Genomic DNA, 20,878 nt, shown 5'->3' with positions numbered 1-20,878 from the left:
CCAATAGTTCCTAAGGAAGAGTTTCAACTTTTTGTGTGTAACTCGGGTCATATTGTCCAATTGTGGGACAAATTGGGAATTCAATCAAGCTTCTATGAAACATTTGGGCTCAATATTACCTAGGCTTGGATCTCTTTCTAGTGCTTGTTTCTTTTTTAGGAATCATTACTTCAAGGCTTCCTAGTTTGAAAAGAAGATAACAAGGGTTATAAAGAAAACAAAGAGAGTGATAGTAGGAACCCTAAGGGTACCAAGGAACCTAATGGGGAAGCAAAGAGAAAGGATTATTAGTGACTTCCATCCCACTCAAGTAACTTAAATGGCAACCCTTCTCGTGTACAAAGTTATTCTAATCCCAAAGGTGAATCTTATGAATTAGCAAAATAAGGTTGGAAACAACTCTCAAATGAAAGATGAGATCATGATGTTGAAAAACTCTTAGTAGGGAACAAGGGGCCCCACACTAATATCTCAATGATCATGGAATGTTAAAAGGATAAATGATAAGAAGAAGGGTCTTTTTGGATAGTGAGAAAGTGAGGAGAAGATTAGATATTTGGTTCCACAGTCATATTTATTGATTCAACACACATACCCTTTCTCCCCATGTATCCGTTTCCACAATCATATTTATTGAATCAGCATACATACCATTTCTCCATTTCCATAATATGGCCTTCATGCATTTCAACATCCTTCTTTGGCAAAGTCAACTAGGGCATAGTAGAACGAGAGTAGAACTAGAGGAAAACAAAAAAGAATCACTTTTCCATCCCTTGAATAAGAAGGAAGTACCACATTTCCAATGGCCACCCTTGAATGAGAAGGAAATACAACATTTTAAACTTATCAAACCTATCCATAAGACAATTCATGTAGTTCTTTCTAAAGATACCCACCAGCCCCATTAGGCACGAAGGATGCTTAAAGACCCGTCCTTTATTTATCACCTTATTTGAATCTTGAATGAGTCATCCTATAATAAACAAATGACTTCGGACTTGTGCATCTAGACCTTGATGCTTTAGAAATTCATGATGTTAAAGAGATTCATCCTAGCTCTTTAGTGATAGACACACAAACACATATATATTCTTATCCATTCACACTTACACATAGTTATACAATCTTTCCAAACCAACATATACTCACCAATATTGGTATAACATAAATTGTAAAAAGCACGTAAAATTGTAACCCATAAACAAATAGGTATAACATGTAGTTTCGTAATTCACAACACATAATCATCAACATAGGAATGCACATACACTTACACATAAAAGCTCATATTAACAAGCTCTTATAAACATGACTTTACGCATTCATACTTATTTATACACCTATACATTAAGAAACACATATACATGTTCAAATCCATATAGCCCCATCATCATACACATTCATAGAGTCAAGACATTATTGAGGGGTTGCCATATGTGAAATTATTGAGGGCTTATGTGTACACATTGTTAACCCATTGTACACATTTTACTAACAAAGGTAAATTAAAAAATAAGTAGGCTCAACCTTAGGCTTGTATCTTGCTTTGGGGCTTGTTTGATTGTTAAGAATCATTATTTCAAGGCTATCTTGTTTAGAAAGAGGATAACAATGGTTATAAAGAAAGTAATGGTTATAAAAATGGAATCCCAAGTAAATTAAATTATAAACCTTCGAATGCCAATTGTAAAGGTGGTGGGTCTCCCTCGAGATTCGCACCGACCCCATCTCGTCTTGCCCATCTTGCATCCTAAGCTCTACGCTAATCTCTGCACCGTGCGCTCTAGCTGAGCTCTCCGTTAACCTCTGCACTCCTCGAGCCCTCTACTCCCTATATTTTCTTGCTAAGAGGACGTTGTGATAGACAACTTGCTAAGACAGCATCGTTGTGCACTACTCCCTGTAAACAACCGATCAGTGGTGGGGCCGGTAGCCATACTGACCAGCTACTGCAAAGGTCCAGTGCCTAGCCTACCTCTGTTATTGCAGCTACTGCTGCTGGCTAGCTCTACGAGACCTCGTACTGCACCGATTTCCTACATCTGTACTGTAATTGCCGGCTAGCTCTACAAGATCGTACTGCGCCAACTGTGCCCGGTGCTCTACCTACATCTGTACTGCAACTCCAGCCAGCTACAAAGGTGAGGAGGTTGCTGTCTAGCATGGTCGTTGTCATACACACCACAAGCCTCTCAAGTCTACAACACCACAAACCGACCACGTTCAAACTATGGATCAAGCTCTCCTACTAGCAAAACATCTAGCTAATCAAACCTAATCCTATTCTAATTAAACATGATTAATATAATTAATCTAAGGTGGATGTAATATAAGTTTACTCATGATGATGAGTATGTGCAAGAGACTCAAGCACCATTATGTTACAATATAAGATTAAGACTTGTACTCATAAAGAGGCTTGAGATGTGTACAAGTGATATGATTCATTTCTTAAAATGGCCTCCTTTTATATGAGGAGGTACACTCTTGGGATTTCACATCAATGTGGGATAAATCTCTTTACTCATGTGCCCTCATGTTAGGCTTTGCACTTTCATGGGCTACTTGTTCTCACTCCCTACCTCTTCCTTGTGCTCTTTGGCACCACATTTTTCAACACCCACTCTTGGTGCCAAATCTTTAGGCCATTGAAGGTGGTTGGATGTCGGTTACAACATATTCTCACCCCCCCTTATTTCTAACTTGGCTGGGTAACTCAGAGGCTCTTTGGCTTAATTACTCTCTAGCTCAGAGGTTGCTTTTAGAGATGATTGGGTTGATTTTACTCCCCTAGGGTACTACTTTGGCTAGTCTCTTGTGGTCAAGTGTTTTACATTAATTTGCCTACTCATTTGGTGGCTTTTACAATATATGATTTAGATTAGGCTAGTGGTTTTGGTAGCTCCTTTGTTGCTCATGTGATTTACATCAATTTGCCTATTCATTTGGTGGCAATTACAACATATGATTTAGATTAGGGTAGTGGTTGGTATCTCCTTTGTTGCTCATGTTGATGTCAATGCCTCTTGGTATCTCCTTTGTTGCTCATGTTGATGTCAATGCCTTTTGGTTGCTATGACCTTGATACCACTTCTTGTTCTTCTTGTTAATGACGTCTTTCTCTTCTTTTCGGATCTTTGGCCTTGACTGTTGGCTCTTTTGACCTGTTCTTTGATGTGCTCTTCGTTGCATAATGCTTTGTTCTTGAACTCCTTATGTGCCTTTGATGCATTATGTGTGGATAGCATGTTTTGCAATGCGGTCATCTCATGCATTTGTGCTTTGGGCATGCTTAGATTTGATGTGTATACACCTTTTTTTTTATTATGCACACATACGCTCGCATACTCATTTGGTTGCGGTGTTGTTACAAGGGATTTTCTCTTCATTTTTACACACAAAAATACACTCGTTTTGCTCATGCTCGCGGTTTGAAAATTTTTGTTTGAGAAATATTTGATGATGTAGTCATCGATGTAGACTTAGTTGATAAGGCCTAATTTGGAGAATACTACACCAATGGTGCACTGTTTTGGCATACAATGTGTTAGTGTGTGTGAGGCATGTAACAACCCTTTGGAGGATAAGGTTTCTTATTTTTATTAAAAAAAACTAGTTGATAAGGCCTAATTTGGAGTATATTACATCAATGGTGCAGTGTTTTGGCATACAATGTGTTAGTGTGTGTGAGGCATGTAACAACCCTTTGGAGAATAAGGTTGATTGTAAATAAAAAATAAAAATAAACGTGTAACCTTATCTTCAGATTGTGTGGCGATGACATGCAGAAGGTGATGGTGGCGAGATAGTGTTGCGTTACCTACTTCTCTCTCTATCCCCGTCAGCTCTGTTGCTTTTTGCTTTGTTGGACGCTGTCTAGCCGCCACTTCTACCACTACATACCTTTCCTCTACAGCTTCCAATTGGTATGTGTGTTTCTTAATAGCATCGGCAATACAAAAATATTTTGGATTTCTTCTCTATAATATGGTTACAAATGTTCTTATAGTTGTCATCATGCAGGCTTCCTCCTAAGGTATCTTCTCAGATGCTTGATTAAAATTTAATTTTTAGCTTCGTTACTACATTAAATAGACTTTATACATGATCCTATTCATAAACAAGCATACCAAGCCCTTACAAGGCTCTTCTCCCTCAACTAAATACACTTTATAGGTGATCCTATTCATAAACAAATAAACCAAGCCCTCCCTCAACTATGTTTTGTCCTCCATAACCCTTTCCCCTTCATCAATTTAACGCCCACTGCCAATCCATATAATATTGAATTTTAGACTAATTTATCTTATTGACCTTAATATTGGATTGTAAGCTAATTATCTTGCTCACCTTAATCATAGCTAAGTAATTTTATTTTTGGAGTAGAGGTTAGCTTTTTAGAGCTTACATGATAAATAGCATACTTATTATTGCTATAAAGAAACATAGATGCTAATAGAATAAGGTGAGGAGGCTACAATTTAAGAGAAATTGACAGTGATTGCTTTCAACCAAGTAATAGTGAAGATGGTATCAAAAGTGCACTTGCCAAAATTTAGAGAGTAATTATTGAAAATGTGATAGATGCATTGACCTTTAGAATATAATGATGGTTTAATATTTAGGCCTTTCTTTTAAAATACATTAAGTTAGCAAGTGTAATATTTAGGCCTTTCTTTTAAAATACATTGATGGTTTAATATTTAGGCCTTTCTTTTATAAAATTTAGAAAGTGTAATTATTACTTAGCTTTCCCCTGTAAGAAGTCAGAAGCTCCAATGTCGAAGAGTAAGCAGTGTCATTAGGAAGCCTTGATTTAATCTACAAAAAGTAAATCTTAACAAAAGTATGAGACATTGTTGATAGAGTTTCTATGTTAAGCTTTGGATAGAGTGGTTGCAGGATCAAGGTGCCCAATTTTATCCACTCAAGCACCCTATAAATAGTAATAAAAAAATAGGCATTTGTTTGCCTTTAGTGGCTATTCTCTTCTAGATAACGAAGGAATTTCCTTTCAAGTTCTTTTGTTGCAACATCACATACAAAGTTGGGAATATAGTTGCATAATCTAATAAAGCATTAGATTGTCGAAAGTCCTCATTTCCTTAGGTATAAAGTCAATGTATACACCCTGTCCCAAATTTGGATTGATTCTATAAAATGCTAATATCTTTTACATATAAACTCATATGAGATTCCAACTTTGGATCTTACATCTTCACATAATATAGAGCTTAACTTGAGTTTTTGAGAAAATTTTAAGCTATAATTTGTCTATTTTCTTTAAATATTTCAAGGTCTTTAAAGTGTTATAATATATGGTACTTTTTGTACTCACAATAACTACCACTTAAAATGCTCAATCTTGTAGATCAAAAGAGTGGTAGATAGTGAGCCATTAGTAGAATGTGGTGGTTAGTCAAAATTATAAATCCAATGGTTGGATTTTTAATGATCTCTTTTCCAACATTCTTTCAAGCTATCAAAAGGCTTGTAAATATTAATAATCTAATTAGTAAAATTACATTTTTAATGCAAATCATCTAAAACTTATAAAGAATAGTATACTTGTAATGGTGCATCTATCGAAAAAAATTTAGATCACTCTAAGTATGGAAAGATCATTTTTTAATGATTTTATCATATTTTTGATTAATTAGACTAATTTATATTAATTTAAGCTATATTGGGTTAATTTGAGTGCATGTATAGTTTCTATTAGTTGCTTGATCTCATTTGAAGTACCTTGCCCCCCCCCCAAAAAAATTTTCTCTCAAGTATTGTCCGAGTCCAACATTAACTGGACATCTTGAACTTGCAACAACCCGATAATGCTTTGAAGATCTTGAGTTTACTCCTATTTGCTTTTCCTTGTAATTCTTGGTTGTGAATTTGCTCTAAGCTTATGTTGCTGCAGAGGTATGGTCCCTCTCTAAAAAAAAAAAACTAAAATGTTTATGAAAAAAAAGCTTTACAATATATGTTTTAGAGGTTATATTATAAAGATGTAGTACATAAGGTTTTACACAAAGCTATAATATAAAGCTTTATTTGTGAGATTTTTAAGTCGTTTGAATTGTTGAAGAGGTCCACGTGTGAAGTCCCCACAAGTCTTTTAGTGTGTTTTCTCTTGTTATGTTTGAACCCTTTTTTTTTTGGAGAAACTGTAAATAAGGAAGCTTTTTTTTTTTGAGGAAGCTTAGCTCAAGTTAGAACTAAGCTTCCTCAAAGCTTGGATGTATTCCCGAACTAGAGCCTTAGTAGGGTCTCATTTTGTCTTTTTGTCATCTTTATATTTATCATAACCAAAAACCTTAAATTTGTAGATTTTTAAAAATTGAAAATACATGAATGAGAATATATATATATACACATACATATAATGAGAATGGTGCAAACTTGCAGGTCCATTATATATGTTTTAGTGTGAACACTAATCCTCCAAACTTGGAGATCCATTATACATACTTTGAACGTTTAGTGTGAACGCCTAAAGTTTTTTAGCCTTATGGCTGCATTGATTCGAAGGGGATGTTGACTCAAAAAATGGCCTTGATTCCTTATGAAAACTGGACAAAAACTTGGAGGTATACTTTGAACGTTTAGTGTGAACACGCCTAAAGTTTTTTAAGCCTTATGGCTGCATAGATTCGAAGGGGACGTTGACTCCAAAAATGGCCTTGATCCTGTATGAACCGGACAAAAGAACGGGCCAGAATCTTTAAAGGACAAGACGCCGTCCAGTGTGAGTGTGTGTGTGTGAGAGAGAGAGAGAGAGAGAGATGGCGAGCATCCTAGCAGCTTCACCTTCAGCATTTCTGTGTACGAGCTTTTCGAAAGCACAAAAGCAAGTGCAGCTTGTGACTGCTGAGGTTGGCGGCACTCTTCTTGCGATAACGATTCAGAATTACTGTGCTCTGCTAATTTGAGGAAATCCTAACGTGATTTTCCTTTTATTTTCAATCAAATATGCAGACAAGAAAAGCTGCACCCAACTCTGTGTTGCTGATCAGTCGGGCTGAGCTCGCCGACCAATCCTACCCGTCGATCAAGCAGCTCCCCACCCACATCAACACCTTCGTTAAAGATGCCCTCACAAGCTCTACACAGGTGGAGATCGGTCTGCATGGTAGCATTTGATTTTATTAATTAGCTGCACGGTAGCATTTGATTTTATTAATTAGCTGCTTATTACGCAGGCGCTAATTGACTGTTTTGTTTTAATAATTACGCAATCTAGTTGATCTCTAGCCTAGCTCAGGACGCAAAACGGGCAATGGTGCGGGCAGCCGTTGACGCCCTATTCAAGGAATCAGACGACATCAACATACAATTCGAGGTTCTTTTTCTTAATTTGCCTCTTCGTGCACTCCAACTTCTTATTTTCTACGCTATTATTTTGAATCTCTATAAATAAAACCATCGCCAAATGTATATGTGATACACAGGGAAATTTTGCACCGGTTGATGAGATTGGCGGTCGCGTGCCCGTCGAAGTGATCGACGGAGCCATTCCGGCAGACTTTCCCTTCGGAGTGTATATTAGGAATGGTAAGTACTCAAATGCTATTATTATTTAGAACATTTTGTTTTACTTGTATACATTTAGAACATTTCGTTTTAGTTGTATTAATTAAGTGGCCACTTAATTATTATTATTTTTCTAAGGCTACTTTCAGAAGTCCATGCTGGCGTGCCCACCTTCCTTCACCAGCCTCCATGGCTGCTCGCCGCGCTGCCTACCTCCGCTTGCCTATCCTCCCCTCGCTTGCTTGCTTCCCCCACCGTCCCCTCGCCTACTGGGTGCTGGATTCCAAAGCTTCCATCACTACGCTATCCATGGCCAAATACTGCCTACACAAGTGCCATGGTTCCGCCAGAGCGAAAGCTCAACCGGTCGTGTTGAGCCACAGAAATCTTCATGGCAAAACCATGGGTGGAGGAGGTGGGGGTAGGGATAGGGATAGGGAGAGAAAATGAGGAGAAAACTACCCCAAGCTGCTTGCTTGCACTCCTGCTGTTGCTGGCTATGGCAGGACCGCGAGCTTTTCTGCTTCATCACGAAGAAGAAGAGGAAGGCGGACATTGTCCCATTGTGTATGAGGACAGCCAACAGCCTAATATTTCAACGTGTTGGGAACCATTGTGGGCGGGCCCAACAAATGCAATGGCTCGAGCCCGCAACCTAAATCAATGACCTCTTCCCGGGGGCGTTCGCCAGGATCTCACAGAATTCAACCGTCTCCTAGAACCCCACATAAACCTACCCACCACTAGATCCACGAACTTGTCGAAAGCAAAAGCAATGCTCATAACGCTGTGTAATGCCGTCATGCCTCTCGTCGACGATGAATATATCCTGCACTCATTGAGAGAGAGAGGGTGGTATGCAACAACCGAGGAGACGAGACGTTGCTAGAATAAATGCTTTGCACCAACAGAAAAAGGAACATTTGTCCAGCATGCATGCAGCTACATTTTTGCCATGTGCCATGTGTCACTCGCTCGTGTTGCCCAATGTCTTAACATTAGCAAAATCTCAGCCCCATTCAAAGAAATTAATTAATAGGCAGCCAAAAAAGATTTTGGGTGCATATATATTAGGAATGGTAAGTACTCAAATGCTATTATTATTTATATTTATTATTATAGTCTATCCCCACCCCACAATTTCTAGGTTTGGTTGTTAATTAATTGACTTTAAACCTTATTAGATCTCATCTCCAAATTGGATTCCACTTACCCTAAACTCGCTCAAACATCCAAATTTTTAAAAGGGTTCTTTTCCATAAAAAAACAAATAAAACAATTGTAGAAACAACACGAATGAAAGTGATATGAAAGATATGTAACCACAAGGATAGAGACTCTAGATCCTCTAGAACGAGGCTTATTAGGTGATGGGAAAACTACATTCCTTTTGTCATAAAACTTAATTTTATTCCTTCCAAGAGAAAGTAACAGATAATTCCTAACCAAAGTTTAAGATGAAACTTCTTTTTGTTCATTAAGGCCGATAATTCCTAACGAAAGTTTGATCCATGTGTCCTTTAGTGAAATCTAATCCCATTACTAAAAGTGTAATAACTTTCACCCATGGCTTCTCTCACAACTTATAATGGAATAATGTAATATGGTCCAAGGTTGTGAGATATAATTGTGGGTGGGCGGGAAGTAAACGGCGACAAAAGCCTTATCACATGACAATGTGGCCATTCTTTTCACTAAATCCTTATCATGTGAAAAGTTTGAGGCCTTTTATAAAAGGTTGGGCCTCTTCTCTTTTAGAGATTCTATAAACCTCACATTTGTACTACCAGGGGTTCTCTTTGTACTTATAGAGAGCTTGCTCATTTGTACTTTCTCTTTGCACTTATAGAGAGCTTTCATCTCTCTCCTTTGATCTTGCCATTCTCTTTTACTCTCTACACCCTTGTGTTCTTGTCACATTGAGCATTGTGTGTGTGAGTTTGGCTCACCACCTTTGAGCTTGCCATTCTCTTTCACTCTCTACACCCTTGTGTTCTTGTCATTGAGAATTGTTTGTGTGAGTCTGGCTCTCCACCTTGCGAGATCCAACAATATCCATTACGCTGGCAACCCACCCACACTACCAGTGTACATTACCAATCTCTATGTAGGATTTTTAAAAAAACATGGGAACTTGGAAACCTTTCTTTATAGGGAACACCAGGCTCCCACTAGGCACACTTATTGAGAATTTTCCTTTTGTTTCCATAAATAAATTTAAGCTAAATCAAATCCCTCCTATTATGTATCTTCTTGGCAACCTTTCCTCTCCACTCATGTTGGCCACCCATATGGTTGCAGTTGTTGCTAGGCTAAATGGGACTAGATGGATCTACCATACTATGTTAATGAGGGTAGGCATAACGTTGCACATAAAAGCGCTACATGATTATAGGAAATACCAACTCACTTTCCAGCACATGGCCATTCTATGGGCACCCAACACTTAACTAATAAGAATAAACCACTTTTTTCCGTTCCCATTACGTAGGTTCCACATGCAAAATAGTGGTTAGGGTTTATAAAGATTCAATATATAAAGATAATACCCATTAGCTATATGCTTCACATGGATTTGCACCTAACACCACCCACCCCTCCTCCCTAAACCACACACACACAAGAGCTTATATAGACATGTAAAAAGTGAGGTTTCTTTTTATTTAAGAAAGAAATAATTCTATCCAATTGTAATTATAAAAAAGTATCACTAAGGATTCATTTAATACATTCATGGGATGTTATGACCCCCTTGCAAAATACCTTATATGCTTGCAAAATACCTTATATGCTATAAGTTTGGTGTTTTGATATGCTCTTATATGTGGAAACCCTCAAACAAGCATTCTTACTTTAAGAGTTTTTACATGTATAACCCTCGTACCCACCAATTAGTTCTATGTCTGATTTCATATCTAAAAAAATGTACTGTACTTGGCCGAGATAGTTTGTTATGTAATGAAAGATTTATGCATGATATAAAGTGAGGAATTCCAAAACTTTAGGTACGGTTATAATGTTTTATCTTTGTCGTCTACTTAGATATGAGCTTTGCTTTTAATATAAATAAAAATTTATTAATAATTGTAGGCCCTAATCCTCACTTTGGAGCAAAGTTGATGGGATCTCCATTGATTGGCAAAGCATATTTTCATTGGATTGAGGGTGACGGCATGCTTCACGCTACGTACTTTGGACCAAATGGCCGTGTCTCATACCAAAACAAGTATGTTGAGACAGATTCCTATAAGGAGGAGAAGAAACATGGTAAACGACTTTGGCTTAATACTGTAATGGGTGACTCCAAGGCAGTAATCCTTGGCTACTTCTTCAACCAGGTGCGTGGATGAAAGAATATCGCTGATCTTGATCCTCAACAAATCTCTTTGATTTAGGCATTAATTGAGTTTTGCACATTGCATGGTTTCAACTTTCAATTAGTTCTATGTCTGATTTCATTGCATATTTCATAGATAAGGCTTTGATTTTCAATTACTTTTATGACTTATTCTAGATCATGTTATTAAATCCATTGGTACTGTAGCATAAGTTTTGAAAGTTCACATAGATATCCTTTTAAATGGGAAATTTTCTTACATAATCTGGTTTTTTGAGCTTGCACAAATAGTGTATAAAAAATGGGTAGGCATGTCAAAATCTTTATGTACGTGGTGGTAAAAAGGGTATTTTTCATATTTTAAAGGGTATAGATTTTCTACATTTTCCAGGACTAATTCCCAAAACTCTATCATGTGAGTCTCCCTTGTCCTTTAAGACATACCATTGAAAATGTAGTTCAAAGTACAATATTCAAATTGCTTAAATATTACCTTTAAAAAAATTTTCAATAAACGAAACCACCCTCCATAGAGTAAATAGATAGATTAAGTAATGAAAGCTTGGGCCTCCTACAGAATAAATGCATAGCTCATATCTCCAAATTTAATATACTAGTTGGGAACCCGTGCTTTGCACGTCTTTTGAGGCTTCCAAAATCAAATGGTATCCAAACCTCCTCAAACCTCCTCCTCCCCTTCCCGAACCTCCAAATTCTTGCCACGTGGCAGCTTTGTGAAACTCTTCCTTAAGATAATATAGAGATAGAGATGAAACCATCATCCATAGAATAAATAGATAGATTACGTAATGTAATCTTGAGCCTCCTACACAATAAATGCATAGCTTATATCTCCAAAATATATCTTTGTATAGCTCATAGCCTTTTACAAAATAAATGCATAGGTCATATCTCCGAAATACATCTTTCTATATTCCTCAAAATTTTTGGGGATGCACAAGCAAATGGTATTTCAATATTTGCAATCACATAGGAACTACGTAATTCATCAAGCTCAACATCGTAAGTGTCAACAAAGAGTCTTCTATAATGTTCTATTATCTAGTTGAATATTTTAAAACCATAGTAGCCTCTTTAAAAGGGAAAATCATTAAATTAATGAAGTTGCATCTATGGATGAGTTGAAAATTATTAAATTTCAAAGAAATAACAATAAAACATGTAATTTGGAATAATAATAAATTTCTATACCAACATTAAAAAGGACACTCAAGTATAAATAGTGAGAGTATATCCAAAACAACCAATAAATGCCAAGATTGGTCGACCTCAAAGTAGGAAATACTTATGATTTAAAATAAAGTGTACATTTAGTGAACATAAAATAATTTTAATTAAATTAAAAAATTATTATTATTGAGCACACAAATTTCTTTTAGTTAAGAACAATTACATTGAGCCAATATCTCCTCCAAAATAAAGGTTGATACACATAAATGTAATAAGATACAATAATAGAAAAACATTCATAAAATTGGGCTCTATAATATATTAAACATGGATCAAGAATAAGAGTAAATTTGGTCAATTTGTTAGTAGACCTATGTTGTCTTATGAAAAGAGCTTTAATTTGGTCATTATGCAAAAACTCCTATAGTCTCCACACCTATATTCTCTTATGAAAAGAGCTTTAATGGGTGGAATCAAGCTAGTAAGATGAAAGCTACATGAGGAGACAATACATAATCAAGAAATAAAATAGAGTGTCTAATTGGTTAGCCTTGAATGCTCTAAATAGCCTCTCGTTATGGTAGTTGGTTGTCGTGGTTGAGGCAAATGGTCATCTCTAACTACTATTGGCGTTCACTAATGAACATGTGGTTCCATCGTGCATATTTTGATTGTTGTGGTCGAGTCAAATGGTTGTCTAATGAACATGTGGCTCCATCATGCATATTTTGATTGTTGTGGTCCAGTCAAATGGTCATCTCTAACTATTGGTATGCAATAATGAGCATGTTGTTCCAACATGCATATTTTGGGTCATTTGATCACCTATTTTGGCTTTGCAACGGCTTTGCAACCCAAAGATCAAGGTGTCTATGGGGGATGTTCTTTAACCCAAAGATAAGAGGTCTATTGGAGATATCCTTCAAACCCTACTTGAATGGTTCAATATGAATATAAATTTACTCTACATAAGCATGTGTACCATCTAAGATTGTGTTAAAATTTATCAAGAAATCAACAAAGCTCAATGGCCACATTTTTACATTCTAAATTAGCCTACTATACTACTTTAACTATGGTTACTCCTTGTAATGTGCACCTTTCAAACATGATTTAGATATGACCCTAGGTATCATATAATGAGGCTAAAGCATTGGTTTTTACTAGGTATCAACATAATGACACTAAAGAGCTATGACCCTAGGTATCACATAATGAGGCTAAAGCATTGATTTTTACTAGGTATTGGTTTCATCTTAACAATACAAAGTTTGATGTTTATCTTTTTATATAAAATAAGCAATTCATTTGTTAATCTAAGCTAAAGACATTTTGGACTATTTGTATAATTTATACATTCTACATATAGTGCAATAAAAAATAGATAGACAATTCAATTAGTTACCTACTATGGTAGAATAAGTAGACAATATATATATAATTAATCATATGAAGATAAGCATTTTAAGGGTAAAATGTCATCTTTTTAGATTTCTAATAGAAATACTTAAAATTGGCGGTGGGGAAACATATACAAACATTAAAAGATAATTTTTATGTCAACCATCTATATGTTTGATTTATTTTCAAATATTATTGTGCAGTTGCAATTTGGGAAAGTAAACAAAGTTACTTGCAACACATCCATCTTTTCTCATGGTGGCCGCTTGTTTGCAAACGCTGAAGGAGACCTTCCACATGAGATCAATGTGTCAAATCTAAACACTATAGGAGTATGGCACTTGAGCGATAAATGGAAGCGCCCATTTACATCACACCCTAAGGTAAGAACACTACACATCACACCCTAAGGTAAGAACACTACACATCACACCTTAAGGACATGGTAAGATCAATATAATTAATAGACGGGAGAACCCATTCACGTCATACCCCAAGATAATAACAATATAATTAATAATTTAATTTAATTTTTTGTTTTATTAATAGTTATTGTAATTTATTTTCATCTAGCTTTATTAATAGCTAGTATAAAATATAATATATGCCATCAAGCCACTTATATAATAGAAGTTAAATACATTAGTGTATATGATTTAAGTGTACATCCTAGAACAAATTTAGGTGTACATTTTAGGGAAAATTGAAGAAAGTTTACATTAATAGTCCAACTAATTTAATCATCCCTATATTTTTATTTTTAATATTTATTTGTACTTATATCATAGATTCAAACTCAAAATTTACATAACCATAACTTTTACTGGGAATGAAGATTGTATGTTTAATCATACATTCAATCCTAACCATGCTATTCTTGAGTGTGAAGATTGTAAAAGACACAAATGAACTAGTGATTTTCGGATTTGGAGCAACCAAACCTTATTGCATGACAGGCATCATATCATGTAAGCAATGATAAGAGTGCATTAACCCTCTATTTTTAGTTAATATTTGAAATCAACTAATAGATTCTACTATTTGTAATACTTATAATAACTAACGGTGAAGAACTTACATTACATTTAATGATGAAGAAATTATAATAGTTAATGGTGATTTTTGAAATTAAATAATAAGTTCTAACATTTGTAATACTTATAACAGCTGATGGTGAAGAACTTGTCCATAAATGTGACTTGGAGTTGGACCGACCTAGCCTCACCCACGACATAGCTATCACAAAAAAGTAACATGTGTCCACATTAAGCTTTTGTAGAGAGAAATGATATGGTTTTCAAACATTAAAAAATAAGAAATAAAAAACTATTCACCTATAATTTTTTTAAATCATCCATTTTATATGTGTGACATATATGACTTGTTTGAATAGTTACATCTTGGTCATGGATCTCCCACTTACAATTGATATTCAAAGGCTGTTGAGCGGAGGAAGGTAATTTGTTTCAAGAGAAATGTATCATGCATCCAAATGAGAAAGTAGTTAAGATGTTTCAATGAGACTAACTTTTAGTTAATTATGTGAGGAACTCCTTAAGATGTCGATATAATTTATTTTAATATAATGAGAAAGTAGTTAAGATGTTTCAATGAAACTAACTTTTAGTTAGTATGTGAGGAACTCCTTTATGACGTTTCAATATAATTTATTTATTTACATGGATTTGATTCAAGCGATGTAGATTGCATTCCCAGACATTTAGAGATAGTTATTTATGTGGTAATGTTTCTTGGGTGTAGTTTATTAGGTTTTGAGGAGAATACATATGCAAAAATTGGGATTATGCCTCGTCTTGGGAATGCCAAATCCATTCAATGGTTTTCGGTGGAAATGTGTTATACCTTCCATATAGTCAATTCTTTTGAAGAAGGAGAAGAGGTATCCAATATTTTTTTTAAACAAATTAGTACACATGCAGTTTGAAATTTTCATTATTTAAAATTATTCACCAAAAATATATAATCATCTTTAATACATATTGAGAAAATTGTTGTTAACAAAATATGTAACCATCTATAATACATATTGGGAAAATTGTTGTTTGGCAACATATGCAGTGGGAAAAAATATATCATATTTTTTATATACAAGTATCATTCATATATGAATGACATTCCCACACACAAATATTAAAATTGTAATTTCAAGAGTGGAACCTCATTATCATGACCTTACTTTGATTGTCACATGCAAGAATCTTTAATGTGATTATAGTTCATTGTGTGGGTGGTGTTACAAAAATATTAAAATTGTAATTTCAAGAGTGGAAACTCATTATCATGACCTTCCTTTGCTTATCACATGCAAGCATCTTTAATGTGATTATAGTTCATTGTGTAGGTGGTGTTACATGGGTGTCGATCTAGAAGGCCATTTATCATCCCCAAGCCTAAGATGGATAAAGTGGAGTGGTTTGCAAGGGGAATAAATCCCACACTGCCAAAGCAAGAAGAAGATCCAAGTGTTGATGGAGCAATCTTCACTAGAATTCATGAATGGCGATTCAACCTTTCAACTGGTAATATTTCCCTTTCAACTTTTTTAAATTAGTAAGCCAAGAAATTATGCCTTATATTCTATGTATAGATATGTGCATGTGTATGTGCATGTGTGTGTGTGTGTGTGTGTGTGTGTGTGTGTGTGTGTGTGTGTGTGTGCATGGATGGGTGAGTGAGTGAGTGTTGTGTCTCTGTGTGTGTGCATGCATGGCTGCATGCACATGTACATGTATATAGACACACACACACACACATATATGTATGCATGTATGTGCATGCATGGGTGCCTGCACATGTACATGTATATAAACACACACACATATGTATGCATGTATGTGCACGTGCACATACATTCATATGCATGCATGTTCACACACATACACACATATGTGCACATGCATAGACACACATACACACATACACTTATGCTTAGAAATTTATGCACCTTCAAAATGATATTAAGCTTGTAAAATCTCGGCTATAAAGACTAATATAATATCAACTCTAGTTTTTTATCATAAAGAGTTTAACACACGCACACACACACCCATGAGTGACCCCCTACCCTCTTCTAGCTCCTGTTAGCTTGTCACTCTCGACTATAACACAAGTGTAATGGTCAAGCCTGCTAGAATCTCTGCATCATTATTGTCACCAGTGATTTTTTATGATAAATACTTTGACACACCCATGAGCAACCCCCTGCCCTCTTCTAGCTCCCCGTGTCTTGTCATTCTCAATTATAGCACAAGTGTGATAGTCAAGCCTGATGGCACCTTTGCATCATTGTTTTCACCACTGTTGTGGGACTCTAAACCGGGACTCTAAACCCTATGTTTCAAAATATCCTCTCTTTTCACCCTAACATCTCTTAATGACGCTTGACTTTCCAACTATAGGTTCTATGTATTCATGTTTTAATAGACTGGTCACTCTTTGCACATAGTGGTTCTTGATCACACACTTTCTCACATTAATAGATACACCCTACAATACTTCACATTTTTTAGATATTTTTTAATATTATGGAAATATGGTTGCAGGATTGGTAGAAGAGAGAGATTTGACAGATGTTCCTGTGTCCCTGGAAATGCCCAAAATAAATGAAAAGTATATTGGTTATAAAAACAAATTCACTTATGCCCAAGTCATTGACCATGAAGCGAGTTCATTAGTTGGTGAGGATAAATCTTATTTTTTATTTGGGATAAAGCATGAATTCTTACTTATGGACTTATCAAAAGTAATTTTCACTTTGTGTGTAGGGATGCCAAAATATGGGCAATTAGTTAAGATCACTCTTCCAGAAAAGGTATGTAACATAAAACACAAGGAAGTTTGACACCAAATGAAAAAGAACTATAGTATATTTTTTCTCCCAAATTGATTTTATCTTTATCTAAGACACACATATCACAATTTTGTTTACAATCATGAAGTTCGAAGCTTTTAATGGTGAATGCATTAATACAATATACATTCATATGCACTCATGCATGCACACAAGGCAAGGCAATATGAATGATTATGTGATTTTATATGCATGTACACATGTACACATGTGCATGTGCATGTGCCAGTGCACACGCACGCACACACACACACACACACACACACACACACATAGAGGGAGAAAGAGAGACAGGTATTCATAACCATTAATGGGTGCCTTTTATAAAAAAACATTGATCAGAAGGAGCTCAATAATTGTCATCCACCCTTAAACTAACTTTGCCAAAATTTGTAATGGTTTACATTATTATATGTGCATTCTTATCTATGTGTGTGTGTGTGTGTGTGTGTGGTGTGCACATGTGTGTACATGTGCACACATGTGTGGTGTGTGTGGTGTGCACATGTGTGTGCATTCTTATCTATGTGTGGTGTGCACATGTGTGTGCATTCTTATCTATGTGTGGTGTGCACATGTGTGTACATGCACGTGTGCATGTGTGTGTGCATGCACATGCCCGGGCGTGCGTGTGTCATTGTAAACATCTTAAAACTTAGTGAGATCACATGTACCATTTTTTTTAATTAATAAATTTATGTAAGTAAGATTATAAGAAACCAAATGGTTTGGAAAAAGAATAAAAATTTAATATATACTAAATGAATTAAATTACTTGTTTTACATATCCTCATACATGCAAGTTGTATTTTGGGTCCACATTAGATTTTAATGCCTTGATAATGGATAAATTTATAAATTCAATAAAGTAGCATATACTAGATGAATTCAATTATTTGTTTTACATATCCTCATACACACAAGTTGTATTGTGGGTCCATAAAGTTTCAAAAATGCACACTAGAGTTTAATGCCTTGCTAGTGGAGAAATTTATAAACACTATATAAGCAAAAAGTAAATTTATAATGTGTTTGTAATTTGAATCTTCAACTTAATACTAATACATCTAGACCTTATTTAGTTGTTTTCTTTATCTTTGTGGTCTAGGGAGGGACTTGCCATATGGAATTTCATCATCCTGGACCCAATATATTTACATCTGAACCATTATTTGTGCCTAGACCCAATAGTTTGTCAGAGGATGATGGTTGGTTGGTAACATATGTGCATAATGAGAACAACAACACTAGTGAGGTAATATCCCTTTCCCAAGTTTGTTATCTCTTTTGATTTTTTAATGTGTTATTCCTATAATGTTTTATTTAAATGTACAGGTTCATATAATTGATGCTCAAAGGTTTGCCGAGCTACCAGTTGCAATAATCAAGCTTCCACAACGTGTTCCATACGGGTTCCATAGCACTTTTGTTTCTGGGTCATATTTATGATTTCATACCCTCTTTTTAGCTCTCTCTCCCATTTTAAAACCAAAAAATACGATTTCTAACACAATTTTATGTATAGAGTATTGTGTGTGACATATCCTTTTGGTTGAGTATACAATAATATCATCTACCAATCTCCATAAGTGATCAATTAAGAAAGTAAGTTTTATTAGCATTGTAGATTAGAAATTGACATTGAATACCATTGTTTCAAGACATATATGGGATCAATCTAGTCTTTTAGAAGAAATGCTTCTTAATATATGTTATTGACTTAAAATGTACTATATACAAGATAGTACATTATATGTTATTGACTTAAAATGTACTATACAAGATAGTACATTATATTATGGACTTAAAATCTACTATACAAGATAGTACATCATATTATGGACTCCAAATATACAAGATAGAGAGATTTGTTTTAAGGCCATATTGTGGACTTCAGATGTACTATATAACATATTCAAATGTGCCATATACAAGATGGAGAGACTTGTTTATAGGATGTACTGGTGATTTCATGCCACTTTTTGGCTCCCTCCCCCTTTTTAAAAATAATTTATTTATAGGTTCTAACGCAAAGCTATATATATACAAAGATATACAAGTAAATGATTATTTTACAAGTGTTTTAGTGTCTATATATGATATATCCTTTATGCAAAGGAGACACCAATCATATATACCACCATGATGTCACTCCACAAGTGGCCAAATAAGAAAGAAAGGTTTCTTAACACTTGTAGATGATGTTTTTGACGTTGAATAGCTACCATTATTTTAAGACATATAATGAGATCAATTCAAGATTTTAGGATTAAAGGTATGTATATGTTTATGTATGAACTTCAAATGTACCATTTAAGATAGAAAGAGATTCACATATATTTATTTTACAATGAAGAAAGTCGTACTTACAGCATGAGGAACCTAGAGCCCTCACTTTTAAGGAATCTCCTAAAAAATATCTCATATCACCTTTGTGTGAAGAATAATTATTATAAAAACATGGCTAACTTTTTTTTGAAACCATAGTTATATTACCATTGTAGGGAATCAATCCCATTACATCATATTGTGCTTAAAACTAGATAGTCTAGCGTTAGCAGCGTTTTTATAACTACAAGTGTTGGAAAGTGCGGGGCTATTTCACCTGATACATGTTGCATTTTTCATTGTGTTGAGCAACGATTATAGCGAAATATCATTCTTGGGTAGTGAGCTACTATAATTGTTAGTATATGTTCAATGGCTGCCTCTCAACATGTATCTCACATTGATGTATGGTGCACATTTGTACGACCCTCGTTATGAGGAGAAGCCCTTGGTACACATATATTTAGTGGGAACCCCAGCATAGATGTTGTAAGGGGTCGTAGTTCTGACTATTGATGGTTAGGAGATGATCAGGGGTACAAGCGTCGGTGCAAAAAAGGTATAGGGAATATTCCCTTGGATACTAATTTCATCATTAGTGTGGGCAGTGGTCCGTTGGGACGCGTTATGAATACACAAGCACTGAGCCATGTTAATGTAGTGTAGCCGCCCACATCTTGGATGCATCCACTGTAGTACCTGCAGCATTATAAATGGACATAGTTGGCACAATCTAAGGCATCCAATGCTTGTGAGCATATATTCCCTATACTCTGAGTACACCCTCCATCCACAGTCTATCTAGATTACCATCTAAGTTCTACACTAGAACGCATAGGTAGAGATCACCATCATATTGTACCTATTCTTATTAGGTCTAATTAGAATTTTAAAATTCTCTCCATTCTCTCTATTGCATTGTCTAGTGTACTTTCTCTTGCTAAATCTTTTTCTCATGTGCCATATTCTTTTAATAATTACTACTCAACGAAATAGCAATCTATTAAAAATGATAAGGCAGACTAGGGATTCATTACAAGACTCCCCAGTGTGTCCCAGCTTTTTTTTAAAGAATACATAAGAGATAGTAACATAGTAAAACTTGAAAATATAAAATAAAGAAGTGAACACAAAATAGTTTTTTTCCATCGGTAAATTGAAAGATATATACACAAGGCCAATGGTAATGCCTTTGGCCATATGGTTGTTATAATAAC

General features: G+C 35.3%; 1 protein-coding gene across 1 annotated transcript; it reads left to right on the top strand.

Annotated features, from left to right (window-relative positions):
• Positions 1-6,734: 6,734 nt before the first annotated feature.
• On the top strand, positions 6,735-18,909 carry LOC147617281 (carotenoid 9,10(9',10')-cleavage dioxygenase-like). The gene is made up of 15 exons (XM_086776377.1): positions 6,735-6,875; positions 6,979-7,113; positions 7,244-7,342; positions 7,452-7,554; positions 10,624-10,871; positions 13,666-13,845; positions 14,352-14,430; positions 14,630-14,711; positions 14,856-14,918; positions 15,224-15,362; positions 15,825-16,002; positions 17,026-17,160; positions 17,248-17,294; positions 18,442-18,588; positions 18,669-18,909. Exons 1-15 carry the CDS (start codon positions 6,786-6,788, stop codon positions 18,780-18,782), a joined length of 1,839 nt encoding a protein of 612 aa, XP_086632503.1. The 5' UTR covers positions 6,735-6,785; the 3' UTR covers positions 18,783-18,909.
• Positions 18,910-20,878: the final 1,969 nt, after the last annotated feature.

Source organism: Cibotium barometz, chromosome 37 (genome assembly GCF_041138505.1).
Source record: "Cibotium barometz isolate CiBa-2024 chromosome 37, ASM4113850v1, whole genome shotgun sequence".
Taxonomy (NCBI): Eukaryota; Viridiplantae; Streptophyta; class Polypodiopsida; order Cyatheales; family Cibotiaceae; genus Cibotium; species Cibotium barometz.
The sequence above is the reverse complement of the archived record's forward strand: the minus strand, read 5'-3'. Positions and strand labels throughout refer to the sequence as shown.